The sequence below is a fragment of the Corvus moneduloides genome, chromosome 3 (genome assembly GCF_009650955.1).
Source record: "Corvus moneduloides isolate bCorMon1 chromosome 3, bCorMon1.pri, whole genome shotgun sequence".
NCBI lineage: Eukaryota > Metazoa > Chordata > Aves > Passeriformes > Corvidae > Corvus > Corvus moneduloides.
In genome coordinates, this window is record NC_045478.1 from 32010178 (window position 1) to 32025514 (window position 15337).

The following is a 15337-nucleotide window of genomic DNA, read 5'->3' on the forward strand; positions in this document are numbered from 1 at the left end:
AATCAAGGACTTGGCCGTGGTAAAAGCAGAGTCTCCTGGAACATGAGATAATTGTGAATCCACACGGTATGATCTGCTCCATAAAGAACCACCCTTGGTGTGTTCAGGAAACATGCCTTGAGTACAAACTCAAGTAGCTTCTGTTGCAGAGTGATAAGAGCAGCTGCCAGCAGAGGTTTCTGTTCAGGCTGACTTCACTGAGGCCTGCTCCTGCCAGTTAGTGAGGAATGAGCTAAAGATAAAGCTGGGAAAACAGAGAACAAAAGGTAGAATGGGAGGGAAGCAGTGAGCAGGCAGAAGAGGATGGGGTACAGCATGGCGCTGTAAGGCATCATGCGGAACAGATGGATTAAGGAAGCATAAGAAAGCATAAAGCTGTATCTGCTGCAGGGAAACTGATATGCAATTAGGAAGGTCATCCACAAAAACTAAGGGAAGTGGAAGAAAGGGAGGAACACAAGGAGCTCCTAGCATGTGAGGATCTCAGCTATTAAAAACCTTATAGTGCATGCCTTCATAGAATATATAATCAGAAGTCTGGATCTGGTTGTTTCAGAAGCAAGTATCAGTTATTCAGCCTACCACAGGAACCCTATGGTGAGATATTACAGCACTGACTCCACCTCTCTGCTGACCTAAGAAATGGGTTTGGCAAGAATTATCAAAAGTCAGTGAAAATCTTAAACTTGACTTCCAATTGGTTATAATTTCTATAATTTTGTTATTGCATGGAAACAAAGCTGTTGCTTGCTCAAGACCACAATGAACCCAGAATCTTCAGTGGTTTCAGAAATACTTGAGAGTTTTTAAAGATGGTTAAAGGAGAGAAGAGAGTAGAGCTTGAGATACGGTTTTTGTTACAGAGGAAAAGGGGCTGTAGGGAATCTGCAGTAAAAATATTTTGAAGAATTGGCTTATTTTGTGAAAGGAGTAATTTGATAAATATATTTTTGTTCATATTAATTACATGGAATACAAAGCAAAATTACAGTAGAAAACTATCCTGGAAGACCCCACATTTATCTAGCAATAGTAAATGTATAATAAGTATTTTTTTGTTCCAGTTTCCTACAGGCTAAAGAAGAATTGAGGCAACTTAAACTTCCTGGATTTATGTATAGTGATGTTTTCAAACTGGCTTCTTCAATGCCTTATTTCAGTACGGAAGACGATGAGTGTTCAGACAAAGGAGTACATCTTATTGTCTGTGTCCATGGCCTAGATGGTATGCTGGGAAATGTGATACTGTACAAGATAGCGGTTCAGATTACCCGTGAGATTTAGCTTTGGTCATTCGAACTCTGAACTGAACACCTGAAATAGGTTCACTGGAGGGAAATGGGAATCTGACATTGGACTGCTACATTTGACAACATGTTCCATAAAATCTTTTAAATTAAGAAGACTTCTTAAAGAAAACTTCCCTGCACATAAATCTGTTTAATGCCATAGTTCACATCAGGTGCATCTTTAAGTTTTTTATGTCATAGAGGAATTTGTCTGTGTTGTGGTAATAGAATGGAGTTACTGACAAAGCTGTTTTCTTTAGAATTGCTGTGTTGTCAAGGAAAATGAAATATGTGTGTCTTGTTAGGAAAAAGAAATAGTACATGTAAAACACAGTCAGGTGTTTATTTATAAGTTTTTAAAAGGTTAAGTCACTGAGTCACAGAGGGGTTGAGGGTGAAAAGAATCACTGAATATTGTCTTGTTCAACTTCCCTGTTCAGAGCAGGGTCGCCTACAGCAAGTTGTCCAGGATGCAGTCCAGTTGGGTTTTTGAATATTTCCAAGGACAAAGATTCTACTGTGGTAGAAGTGAGAAAATCGCTTGCTAATTGAAAGGGTTGTAAAGTTTAAGTAGCTTGAGTATATTCACCTTTTTAGTTCAAAGCATATATGCATATTAAGAAATAATATCCCATCTAGCTTTTGTGGGTTTTTGAGACACTTCTTAAATTAACAATGTAAAGAAACACAAGAGGGCAGTAGAATAGAGTACTGGACTGCACCAACACTGCACAGGTACCTTCTTCATTTTTCAAATTCCTAAGTTAAAAAAATAAAATAACAGTGTAGTTTTTCTTTCCTCCTTTGGGCAGAAAGCAGCCTGTGTTAAGTACTTTTAAAGATAGGACTTGGAGGTATTCCCTCTTACTAATGTAGATATTCACATGCTACTCTATGTAGAAGTGGCAGAAAAGTTAACTTGACCGAGAAGCCTGTTGTTTAAAAAATACATGTGTTTGAAGCCTTATGAAAGTCCACATAGTTAGAATTTTCTTATGAAATGGCAAGCTTATACAAGCTATTTCCTATAAATGATAGATGTAAATAGAAATCCTGTTCTCTAATTAAGGCAGAAAGGCTACTCTTTCTTCAAAAGTATCCATGACTACTGATGTGGAAAAATCTTCAGGATGCTAGTTAAACTAGCATTTGTTGTTTTGGGTACCAGTCTAAATGTATCTTTATCTGCTGACAGTTCACTCTGCCTTTTCATTTTATGAAAATACTCCTTCACTGAATTCTTTAAGCGAGCTCTGAGTTCTTTGTCTTTATCAAAATTAGGCTTCCAAGAATGTAATGTTCACAGTGCTATGTATCAGTTGGATGCTAAGACAAAATCAAACATGATTTCCTACATCCTTGCTTTTTTAAAAGTGTTCGCATCAAATGTCATTTTCATAACCATTTTGTCACTTAATTTGACATTGTAGTTTATCTTTCAAAGTCTCACTGAATTTTAATTAGGGCTGAATATCATTAGCTGTGTTTAAATAAAAAGTTCTGCCAGAGATTCTTTTCAGTGCTTTTATTGAGTGCTTTTATTGCAAGTTAACTTTGCAGAATCTAACTCAATTGTTGTTTTTCTTTTGAAGGTAATAGCGCAGATCTAAGATTAGTGAAGACTTACATTGAGCTAGGGCTGCCTGGAGGAAGAGTTGAATTTCTTATGTCTGAAAGGAATCAGGTATTTATTTGCCAGCTACGAATTTTTGTAAAGTTATGAACAGTGTAAACCTTTAGACATATTTATTTAAGGGCACTATTTTGTTTACCACATTTTGTATGTTTTTATTGTATTCTCATACATCCTTGATTTGATCTGTGGCTTGTGTCAAAGTAATTACAATATGGTATTGAAGGTAAATATTTTAACAGGCAACATTTGTTGCTACCATTTTGTTGTGTGTACTGTGTCTCCTAAGTTCTCAGCATAAGCAGTTTGGATTGTGGATAAAATATGCTCAGTCCTAGTGGTACAAATGGTAATAGTGAAAACTGGTGTAGCAAGAAGGGAGATGTGTTATTTCAGAGGATCTGAGAAATACAAAATATCTGTCTCTCGTTCTTTTGTCAGCATGCTGCAAGATCTACATCATCACACTGAACCAATATCAAATTACCTCTTGTGTTAAACTTTTGTGAATTTTACTATTTTCTAATGAAGTAAACTTGACAAAGCACAAAAGACTAATTTTTACTTATTTTGTGTGTGTGTTACATATTGTATTACACGTACTTCAGAGATGAACTAGAACAAAGTCTCATCAATGGCTCAAACAAAAGCTTCATTTAGTGCACTAGCATTTTTCTAGCAATAGCTGCTGGGATGCTTTGTGGAACAGGCTGGACAGGCACCAAGCCAGGCTTTCTCTTCTCTAGCCCTATAGTTTGTGTCAGTCAGCAGCTGTGAGACTTTCTGATTTGTGGATTCCACTGAGACCACTGAGCCTAATAGCTACTGACAGACTTTTCTCCTTAATGTTGGCTGATTCTTTTTGAATGTTTTTACTTCTGTATCCACAGCATACAGTTGAGGTTAATTCTGCAGTTTGTATACATTAATAATTCAGTTGCAAACAAGGATATTGAAATAATTTACCTTACAGCTTGTTTTGGAAAAAATATTTAATAATCATTCCTCATTCACTGCTTCAGTTAATCATGTATTTTATAAACAAGTAAAATTTCTTCCTCAGGCGGCAACTGAAGAGACTTAGTCCATTTAATATTTCTTACAACTAGATGTGAGACAGTTTCTGTTCATCCATGATACCTTTCCCTGCCCACTTGAAATTTCTTGTCATTTAAAATTGAATTATGAGAATTAGACAGGGCATTTAAGATGCTTGTGCAGTATGGACTGACAAAATGCTATCTTGCTATTTTCTTTCCTTGCTTTCCTAACACAGCTGATTATATGCTACACAGATGTACAGATTATTGTTTCCATATACAGTTAGGGCTGGCTTTCCCTTTGTAGCATGCGTTTGCATTTCTTGCCATTTTATCACCCAGGCATGCAGTAGTATAAGATTCTTCTGAAATTCTGGTTGGTTCTAGATTTGTCTATCCTGGATATTTAGTTTTATCTACAAACTGATATTTCATTTCCTTCTTCCCTTTCCCAGATTGTTTACCAATATGTTGAACATTACAGATTTTAGCACAGATCCATTGGAACTTGTGTTGAAAAGTTTTAGGCAGACTTTGCCTATCTCTTTTAATTTCATACTGCTGATCATTAGAGATAATCAGCTATGAGCTGGGCATAAGGCCTTAAGGATTTTGTTTGTTCATTTGTTTCATTTTGAATAAAGAGTATTAATGTAGACTGCTGTTGCAGTAATTGTCTCATCTCTAGTTCATGGGCAGTGGGATTTAATTCTGAACATGCAGTTTGGTCTTCTGTTTCACTACAGATAATCTTAAGTGTAGAGAACAGCTTAGAAGTACGACTGGGCATGTAGCATTAAGATTTGTTTTGGTGTATTAGAAGAAAGTAGTCTTACAGTAAAATGTGTATCACTTTATTCCATGTTACAAGAAAATGACATGAAAAATTTATAATAACTAGCTGTAGTGTTTGTATTCAGAGTTAATATCGATGCTTTTATTTGTGTTCTGTTGATCAAAACACTGGGGAATAAGAATTCAGGCTGAATGAAGAATGTATATTGCTGCATTAGAAAATACAGTTATTTTTTATTTCCTTTATTTTACAGAATGATACCTTTGCTGATTTTGAATCCATGACAGATCGTCTTTTAGATGAAATTATACAGTATATACAAATTTATAATCCACCCCTTTCAAAAATCAGGTAATATCTGTTCTATACTATTTACAGAAATAAACTTAAAACTAGAACCCTGGGTTGTTCCAAACTGTGATGCTCAGGAGCAGGCCAAAAGAGAGATGGGAAAAAGCAATTTGGGAGGGGGGAGGAGTAGGGGGAAGGAGGACAATGGAGAGAGGGAATTGCCAAATGAAAGAAGACTGAACAATGCTGTAAGCTCATCTGTTGCTGGGTTTGGGGCAGAGGTTAAGCATTGCATTTAATGAATTGCTGTCCTGTGCTTCCACAGATCCTACATAATAGGGTTCTGCAGAAAAACAGATAGTATTTTGAGAAAGTTGAAGGAAACTGTAGTAGCACTATGCCAGGGTGAAGTTAGGTTCCTTCTGATTTTATAGTCCCTTCACCAAGTATGACATGGCAGACTGCTTGTCTTGTCATTCCTACAGGGCACTTTCATCTTACCTGTGACGTTGAAGGGCAGCTGCATGATAATGTATTTCATTATTTTCTTATGTTTCCTGAATGTTTCATCTGCTAAAGAGCATGTTTTACATCTTACTAGAGGGCTTACCAGAGTCTATGCATTCCTGTTTTCTTTTACATTTACTTCCAGGGAATGCCTGTTGCATTTATTTTCTCAAAGTAGGGTGCACCTTTTGGGCAGACTACCTTACCAACTCAGCAGTGTTGCTGGAGTTAGCTCATCAATAGATGACAGGAGCTAATTCAAGCCTGACTTCATTGATTTTTTCAGGCATCCTCAAATTATCCATCCAGAAGGTTTTTTTATTTGCTAGTCACGTGTTTCTGGCAAGTTTCTGCATGTACATGTATTTGGTAGGCTTTATTGAGCTGGAGGAAACATCTAAAACATTTAAACATAATCTCACTATTTAAACAAATGTTTCTGGTTTGAGATAGGCAAGATTTGACATGCCTAATTTTGTCTAAACTGTTTGTTTAAAAATTAAAGAGGCACTATCCGATCATATTTTTGTTTCACAGACTACGTAGTAGCACCCTTGGTATGGGAGAGAAGAATTCTGTAATCCACCAGCACACACCAGGATCTTCTCTCCCAGGCTGTTGTCTGAAGGCTGTAGTGAGCAAACCCACCCACTTACCTTATCATTAGTCATCCCTGAGAACTAAACTCTTGTTTGCTTTTGGCTTGCTTCTCTCATAAGACTTACAATTTGTAAATATTTTTTCACTTTTATTTGTTACTCGTCACTTGAAAGAAAAAAAAACTATGAATTTTTATTTTAGTTTCCTTTTTAAGGTGTATACTGTCTGAAGCAGAAGTTTTCTTTTCTCAACTTAAGCTTTTCTTATGAGAATGTTAAATCTGCCAGCAAATCCTGTAGCTGTTCCCTGGTAGCTACATGAGAGAGCTGTCAGAAAGACATGTTTCTGTGCAAGGCCTTGAAGGGACAACCCAGAAAGTATTGCTGAGAAATCCTCTGCTCAAGCAGCCAATGCTTTCCTGCCTTATTTTTGTTACGCTACTGTAGAAAGCAGACCTTGCAGTTATCTGTGGTCTCCTGAATGATGCTGGTTTCTCCTCATAAAATCTTCCCATCTCCTAAAGTGTTCTCTCTACAAGTCCTGCTCCATAACCCAGTCAAAATAGACATCAGTCTCTAGATCCATGATTTTGTATGGCAAAAAAAGCCAACATCCTAAGATTGGTGGATTTTGTCTTGTTTAAGCAGTAGGACATCAGCATTCCAGGGCTTCAGTCTAAGGACAATGATGTTCATGGTGGGAATTCCAGCTTCCTTGGCCTTGGGTCTGGATAGATTAATTTCATATTTCTATATTTCCAGATGGCCCATATGCTCTTTCGTTTCCCATTTACTCTTTTTTCCCTCCCATTCTGTGTTATCTCTAATGCCAGCTTTTTCTCCTGAGTTACACAATTGTGCTCCTGCAGTGACCATTAATAGACCATTGGGGACCTCTGCCATATGATACCTGTACCTGCACTCTTCCACACCACACTTCATTCTGATGATACACAGTCAAGCCACACAGAACAACTACTTGTTATTAATTGAAACTGTAGTGAAACTAAAACAACTTTAGACCTGAGTTGTTACTTCACTGGCAGATGATTGTTGTCACAGCTTAAACAAATTAAAATCAGCTCAGGTCAAGACAAGTCCAGAGATGTTTGGAGATTCTGCCCTTTATTTGGATAAATGCAGAGTCTCGTGCTCTCAAGTAATGCGGAAATCTGATTTACTGCGTTACATTCCTGTACTGAGAAAAGACACTCCCTGTACCATTAGAATAGTGTCAGCTTCAGGAAACGTTTTTGGTACCTCCAGAGCTAATATCAGTTATTGCAGCAATTCACTATCTAACACGTTTGTTCATCTCTGAACAAAATTTTTGTGCTCACTACAAGCGTGCAGCAAGCGTGAGCTGGAAGCGTGATTCAAAACAAATGCAATTTGCCTTATAAAAGACCTGTTTGGTAAAGAATCATGGGAGGCTTTAGGTTGAGGGGACATCTGGAGGTTATTTGGATCAGTTACCCACTCATACCAATGCCACCATCAAAGGTAATGCATTGGAAGCACGTCAGGTTGCTCAGTCATACCCATTCAAGCTCTGAGTATCTGCGAGGATGGAAGCCCTCCCAGGTAACCACGCAGCTAGGGAATAAACCACCTGCTCTTACAGTGTAGTTTCAGAAACTGTTTTGCACATGTCAGGTCTTATGTAATTTCTGATGACTTGTATTGGACTTTGACCTCAGGTGGATTAATCAGCTTGTCATCCTCTTCTCTAAGTAACATTGGCTCATAAAAAAAAGGAAATTTTTTAATGCTATGTGTATAGTAAAACATGTGTTTGTTGTTTCAGCACATCATTGATTATGAATCTTGATTGATTTTTCTTTCTACCATGAATTTTTATAGTTGGACTGGGTTTTTGTTTATTGGCACAGAATAATGAGGTTTTGCTGTGTCTGATTTTCTAGTATGATCTGAATTGGTAGACTTGTATCATAAAGCATGTATAAAAACGATAATTCTGTTAACTTCAGTGTGTTAATGATGCATTCAGAAGATTGTAATACTGTCACCTAGTGCTCATTGCTTTTGCAGAGCATCCCATGAGTAGGATGGATTACATTCCTGTCTTATCCTTTCAAGACCCTATTTGAAGGGTTCTCCTTTTTCTCTGCTTTTTGATTTGAGCAAATTGTTAAACCTTTCTCTACTAGCAAACAAATTTAAGGCTTATCATGTGTTCACCTAAGCATCAGAATTGGACCACAACATACTACTGTAACCTCTGGTTTATTTCTAAGTCTTTTCCAGTTAAGTATAAGTGTTTAATCTTTGAGGTACATTCACATAGCTGATTGTGAGCACCCGGTTTTCCTTAAAATGGGTCTGCCATGTTTCTGAAGTTTTGGTTCAGGTATGCCCTTATTCTTAGGGATGATAGAATTGATAGATGGATTCCTGAATTTTTCACAGAAAATGCCCTTTGTTATGGTACAATATAAGAGTTTTTCATCCCTTTAATGACTTTTAATAAACACTGTCTGAACTGTAGGAGAACTGTCAAGAGAGTATCTCTGCTAACGTTCAGATCTTCTGTAGAAAACAATGTTTTACTCAAGAGAAGTTACATCATGCAGATCATCTTCAGGATCAACTGAGTTTCTGTGGTCATTTACTTGTTCTTAAAGAAATCTGTAGTTTTGTTGTTCTTGCGTGGATTTCATGAAGTACTCTAAGAGAATAGTTTTAAATTTCAGTATTCAAGAGAGCAGCTCAGTGTTTCATTTTGCAAATGCACTGCTGTTGTGCTGACACCTCAGAGGATACATAATCTTTCATTTCAAAATTAGTTAGGCAAATATAGCAAGCTGAGGCAAAGAATTTCTCATACAAGTAATTTTGAAAATCTATTAGTAAAAGCAACTGAGAAGAATATACATACATGCTTAAACTATGTATTAATAATGAACAAAAGGCCTTTTTCTGTCATAGGAATGCATAATTGTTTAGGAGTTCAGGGTGGTTCTGCCATTCTATAACCAAATGTTTGAATTTTTGTAATTTACCTTTAAATTGGTGTTTTCCAAGGCAACAATTCTTGCTTGGGAAGCATTTAAACAGTCAAGTAATCTTTTAGCACTGTATTTTATACAGATGTTACAGGAAGCTTTGTTTTAGCTACTTTTGTTGATGAATGTAGTGATACAGAGCAAACAGGAAGGATGATCTTAGAGGTATAATATTGTAGCACATATGTGATCCAGCAATGGTAGTTCAATTATACATAATTTTGGATGGTTTTCTGTTTTCACCATATCCTGAGATTGCATCCGTAATGCAGGAAGGCACTTTTTCCTTCTAATTTTATGAGTCTGGTCCCTACCATATACTTTTAAGTCAGTGCCTAGTCTGATGTGGTCCTTACCTCAGCAGGGATCTGTAAGCATAATAACTATAATTGCTTAATTTTGTAGTGTCCGTTTTAAAGAAATGCCTTATATAGACTTACATATGCAACGTTAAGCACCTCAGATTAAGTAATATTTATCCTTAGATAAAAGAAGCTAAAGAATCCTATCCATCTTTCCCGGAAACACCTAAGAGTAATATTCTCCTGACAGAGACATATTCTTCAATTGCTTGCTCAAGCCAATAATCACTTCTTCTGGTCCAACTGCTCAGCAGATCTGAGATGTTGCTTCTGTTTTTAAATAATTAGATCCAGTTAAGTAATGGTGTTCCCCCTTATTAGGACTACCTTTGGAATCTGTCTTCACTAGATTGTTTCAGGAATGCTGGTACATTTATCATATTGAGTGCCATCACATGCAAAAGTAATGATTTTTTCAGTCATACATGGCTGATAAAATATTTTCTGAATAGTCGGTGCTACAGGAAATGAGCCCAGAAATAATATTGGGTTTGGGTGGTAGATGCTGGTGGAAGGATAGTTTGGTTTTGCTAGCTTTTCAAAAATGCTGTATAAAATGTTTCTGGAGAAGTTCAAAACATGTTTGTAATGAGTTTGTGCAGCTCAAGAGACATGGACAAGCTATGCCTTCTGTATGGCATAAAATACAGGTTCTGAATGGAAATGTTTTATTAATTTTCTCCTATGCGCTTTTAGCATTTCAAGACACCGTTTTTCTTTTTCTCCATTAAAAGAAAAAAAAATCCTGCCATAAAATTCTGTGTTACATTGCTTCTTCTTTTTAAACAGCTTTATTGGACACTCACTGGGTAATTTAATAATCCGTTCAGTGCTCACAAGACATCGATTTAAGTATTACCTCAACAAACTTCATACCTTCCTGTCTCTGTCTGGACCACATCTTGGTACCCTCTACAACAGCAGTGCTCTTGTTAATACAGGTGATGTATTCTTTTCAGTAGTGTAAGTTTAGGGGAAATACTGTTTTGAAATGCACTTAGCAATTTCATGTGGGGTGCACATTTCTGCATTACTGTAATTACGAGAAACTGCATATTTCACTGTCACAAGAAGAGAGAAAGGTTGTAAAAATAAAGTGTCAATAAAAGGGATGTGCAAGAGATGATTGGTGTAAGTATTTTCCAGTATGTTTGGTTCAGGTTTTCTGTTACAGCATAAATAAAGTCCAGTTTTAATCTGTTGAGCTCAATTTACTATAAACTGAATTTGAATATACTTAATCTGCCAAACAATTAGATAAGGTGCATTAAAATAATTCTGAACTATTAGTGTCTTTTCTCTCTCAAAAATGCCTTACAACCTGCAGTGTTTTTCTGCAAATGTGCATGGTGAGGGAGGCAAGATTTTCTGAAAAGCCAGTTAGCCACCCAGCTCATTGACTAATAAAGAGAATATAGCGCCATAGAAAACATTATACTGTGGTATTCCTGTGAGAAAATTCTGCTTCCTTTTTTCAAGTTACATTTAATGAGTTCAGTTTAGAAATTGGAGAAGTAATGCCTGTTGTTTTTTGAACATCAGAATGTTCTAATATTATATAAATTATCAAAATAGAATATGTATATTCTGGTTTACTGTATTTACACTTTCTGGAAGTTATTTTTTGTGGGCAGGCATGTACAGTAGTGGAAATAAAGGCCTTCATGCTTCATATAGATAGGAAAGAAAACGAAAATTTAAACTGTTTCTGAGCTTGACAATGCTTACATGAAAAGTAAAATTAACATCTGAGAGGCTGTTATGAACTTTACATATTATACTTGTGTTTAATTAGTTTTTATATTTTATTGTGAATCTATACTCATGTTGTACCTAACAATGCAGGACTGTGGTTTATGCAGAAATGGAAGAAGTCTGGTTCTTTATTGCAATTGACATGTCGAGACCATTCAGATCCACGAAAGACATTCTTATATAAACTTAGTAAAAAAGCAGGTAAGCTTTCTTAATGCTTCCTATCTCTTAAAGGCAACTGTGTATAAATGTGAATAGGAAACCTAAAAAAAAAAAAAAAATTATTTTCAAAAAGCTCCTGTTTCAGTTTTAATATTTAAGAGTTACTTTAGTCCTGTATGCTTCAAGTAAACAGTAAACCATTTTTTGATCAGAACTTGAGTGCAACCAATAGTTAAATAGGGGATTTTTTTAATATCTATCTATGAGCCACTGTGTGGCGAGTCAAGTACATTTCATACACATTTAGGATTACCTGTTTCTGTATCTGCCTTTCTTATCTATACTATAAGTGTAAAATTTGACTTTAAAGTTTTTGCTAAATAGTCTTTTATTACCTCATTAAGATGGTCAAGGAAAACAAAAACTCATTTTCGAAAAGGAAGGAGAAGTTGTACTTAGCATAATAGCTAAAACCCAGATTAGATTATTCATACTGTATAGTTCAGACAGTTTTCTCTGGGTTTAATATTCTTATTTCAACTGTTGGCCAAGAACGCGTTTTCCAGTGGAGAATGTGCCAGTAGGCGGGTAGTTTCCATTAAGCATTATAAAATTACTGAGGATTCATCTGACAGGTGTTTCTGAATGTGTGTCAGTCAAGCAGTTGTGGAGCCAGAGATGCTTGTGGTTTTTTGTGAAAAATCTGGGCACACTCCTACATCAAAATATTTCTAGGTTGTCACAGCTGGAATTTTGTTAAGAGCAACGAAGTACAAAGATATGGGCAGGAAAAGACTGGCATATAGCTCTTGAGGTGCTTGAATATAAAATTTACATGACTTGGAAAAAGCAGAATAAAATAAGGAGCAAGAAGAAAAATTATAGGTAAGATAGGAATATTGATCAGAAATTGGTTTTAGAAAAACTTGGATTTTTTTTTTTTTACCCTCCTCTTCAGAATCTACTATCACAAAGTGATTTTGTTGATGATAAGGTAATATTTAAGGCTGAACTGGTATTTGAAGGTGAACTCAATCTAGCTTTGCAGTCTTTTGAAAATAAAGGTTTGAATATAAACAGAAGCTGTGTGAGAAGTTACACACTAGATGCTGAATAAGACTGTGGGACCCCTCTTAAGAGATAATCAGATTAATTAATTAGTTGGCTTCAAAAAAATTCACATTGCATGGTTTTATGTGTATGTATCTCAACATGACTAGAGACACTGTCATTTGAGTATTATTTTCTGTTGTAGAAATGTGACATATTTTCTGATGACAGACAGGATTTTTGAAATACCTGGATAGCATCGTCTCAAGAGTCATCTGCATTTCAGGCTTTGTTTCTCATAAATAGTAGAAGGAATATAGAAGTCTTCTGGCTCAGTTTCTTCTTTTTTTTTTCTTACCAAAGAGATGGAAAGAGCTATATTTTGGGCCACAGCCTCATATACCATCTTGTTTCCAGGTCCTTCAGTGAGTTCGGTGTAAGGGAGAAGAAAGGCTTGGGGAGAAAGGAGAAAGAGATGTGAAAAATTAATAATTTTAGATAAGGAGAAAAGAAAGTAAGTTTTATGCTTCCCTCATAGAGAAGGAAGAAAGTTTTTCTTTGAGGTGTGAGTTAATATACGGTATGTACGCTGTAGCTGTTGGTGCCTTTAACTGTTGGTATCTGTACAAGGCCTGCTTCTGTCCTGTCATCTCTTTCTTCACTCAGTGGGCATACAGCATTGGCTGTGCTTGACTCTCAGACTCAAGGTGAGAGGCATTTGGGATTCCCCAACCCACAATTCCTCTTTCCAGATTCTCGATACAGGGAATTTGTATACTGGTCTCTATAGGGATTCTAAACATAAGTCTTTCCAGAAGTCACTTAACCCCAGGGTACATGCAAGAGATTGACAGCACTGTTGAGAAGTGTAGCCCTGATTTTGCAAATTCTGTTGATTTTTGTAAGAGTATAGGAAAATAGGGGTCCAAGATGAAGAAACATCTGTTGCTGCTTAATGTGGTGTCTTGTTTGGACATTGGCTTTCCATCTGGGAAAACCCCTAAGGCAGCAAAAACTAAAATTTGCTGTGGATCCAGCAGGTGGTGTTTTGAGGGTCAAGGTTTCAGCTACGTTGTTGTATGGTGGCTTGTGGCTCTAGATTTCAAATTTGCCAAAGAACATACCTGTTAAGCACATCGTCCTGTTGCTTAACCCCAAAATGGATGAAGAATAGGTAAACAGTAAAACTCACTTATCTTATGAAATACCCTATATACCTTCTTTGCTCCTGCTGAAGATTTCGATCAAACACTTTTCTCAAAAGGAAAAATTCCTGATACTTACATCTAAAATGTGATACTCAGAAGGGGCTGTTCTAAGGCAAACTATTTTCTTAAAGTGCTTCATTGTGTTTGGCCTAAAGCAGGTGGGCAGCACCAGAAATCTGCTGCTGCTTTCTAAAGAAAATTTAACAACTAAATGTCTTTAAGGACCGTAACTGTCATTACTGGGGGTTCCTACCTTTGCATCATTCTACTATTAGCGTGCTTGTCCAAGAAGTAGGAAGTCTGGGTTTAGTTATAAAGGTTTAATTATACTTCAGGTGTTATGTTGGGTGGATCCTGCACCTCTGCTCAAGCTGGTTAAACCTTACAGTGAGGCAGTGCCTAATAGAGGCACCTGCATTAGGTGGGCTGTATCATGTATGTGTCGGTGCTAGGCATGAATTCTAATGCAGCTGTTGTCTGAAAAATCACCATCCATCTTTAGGTTTCTTTAAGCTATGTGGAGGCTTTACTCTCTTCTGTACAGCCAGAAACCAAGCACTGTATTCCTAAGAAAAAAGATGAAGGTTTGAACTATACTCAGTTTAATGGGAAACTTTACAATTGAGCCATGACTATGTGTATTAAATATGTACAGAGAAAAGGCTGGTACCAAACATCTCGTTATTTTGTAGCCCTACCTATTGTAATTGATTTTTCTCCCTTTTTGTGCAAGATCCTGTAATAAATTAGTGCCAAATATCAGTTGTAAAATGTTTAATTATTCTGTAGCAATAGATTTGCTGTAAGTGATAACCTTTTTTCTTGTAGGTCTTCATTACTTCAAAAACATTGTGTTAGTAGGATCTCTGCAGGATCGTTATGTTCCTTATCACTCTGCTCGCATTGAGATGTGTAAAACAGCTTTAAAGGATAAACAATCAGGTAATAAATATCCTGCAAAATAAACAAACTACTCGGGTTAAAACCTCACACGTATCAATCCCATTTCCTCCCATTTAATTTTGATTGCTTAACTGAGGCACCTCTATTATGTGTTTAGAAACTCTGGGCTTACTTTGTAGTAGGAGAGAGAGAAAATCCACGTGGAGGCTGACTTGCTTTCTGTATCTGTCCTGTTCTATTACATGCAGATGGAGATGAGACTGAACAGGTTTCTAACTTACTGACTTTGCTGAAAGTTAGGTGAGATAGACACAGCCCTTCATGCACTGTTCCATGAACAGGGAGGACAAATAATTTTGATTTCTGAGGATATCAAATTGTAGCATCAAGCCCTGGGCTGTATTTAACTGCAGCTTAATAATAGCACTGAAAGAAAAGGTAATTTTTCCATAATCAGTTAGGGCCAGTTGCTGTATTTACTGCTGAGATATCCTAGCACAATTGCATTCTATTATTATATATTAACAAAAAACTTTAGTGTAATAAATTATTACTGATAAGTGCATTCTCACTATAAATGTACAAATACTAAAATGCATAGCTTCAAATCATTTCTCCAGCATTTCTAGAGGAAATTAAACTTTCTGTATATTCTATCTTAACAGAGCCACAGCATAACACATTTCCTTACTTCTCTTACTCTGGAATGTGTTCAT

General features: G+C 36.4%; 1 protein-coding gene across 5 annotated transcripts in view; it reads left to right on the plus strand.

The window, feature by feature from the left end:
• Positions 1-15337, plus strand: part of FAM135A (family with sequence similarity 135 member A) — an 81001-nt gene that overhangs the window by 64170 nt on the left and 1494 nt on the right. For all 5 annotated transcript variants that reach the window (XM_032104746.1, XM_032104747.1, XM_032104748.1 and 2 more), the window contains 6 exons: positions 1065-1225; positions 2882-2973; positions 5012-5109; positions 10333-10484; positions 11389-11499; positions 14547-14660. In XM_032104746.1, coding sequence (XP_031960637.1) covers positions 1065-1225; positions 2882-2973; positions 5012-5109; positions 10333-10484; positions 11389-11499; positions 14547-14660 — 728 coding nt within the window. The remainder of the gene's footprint in view (positions 1-1064; positions 1226-2881; positions 2974-5011; positions 5110-10332; positions 10485-11388; positions 11500-14546; positions 14661-15337) is intronic.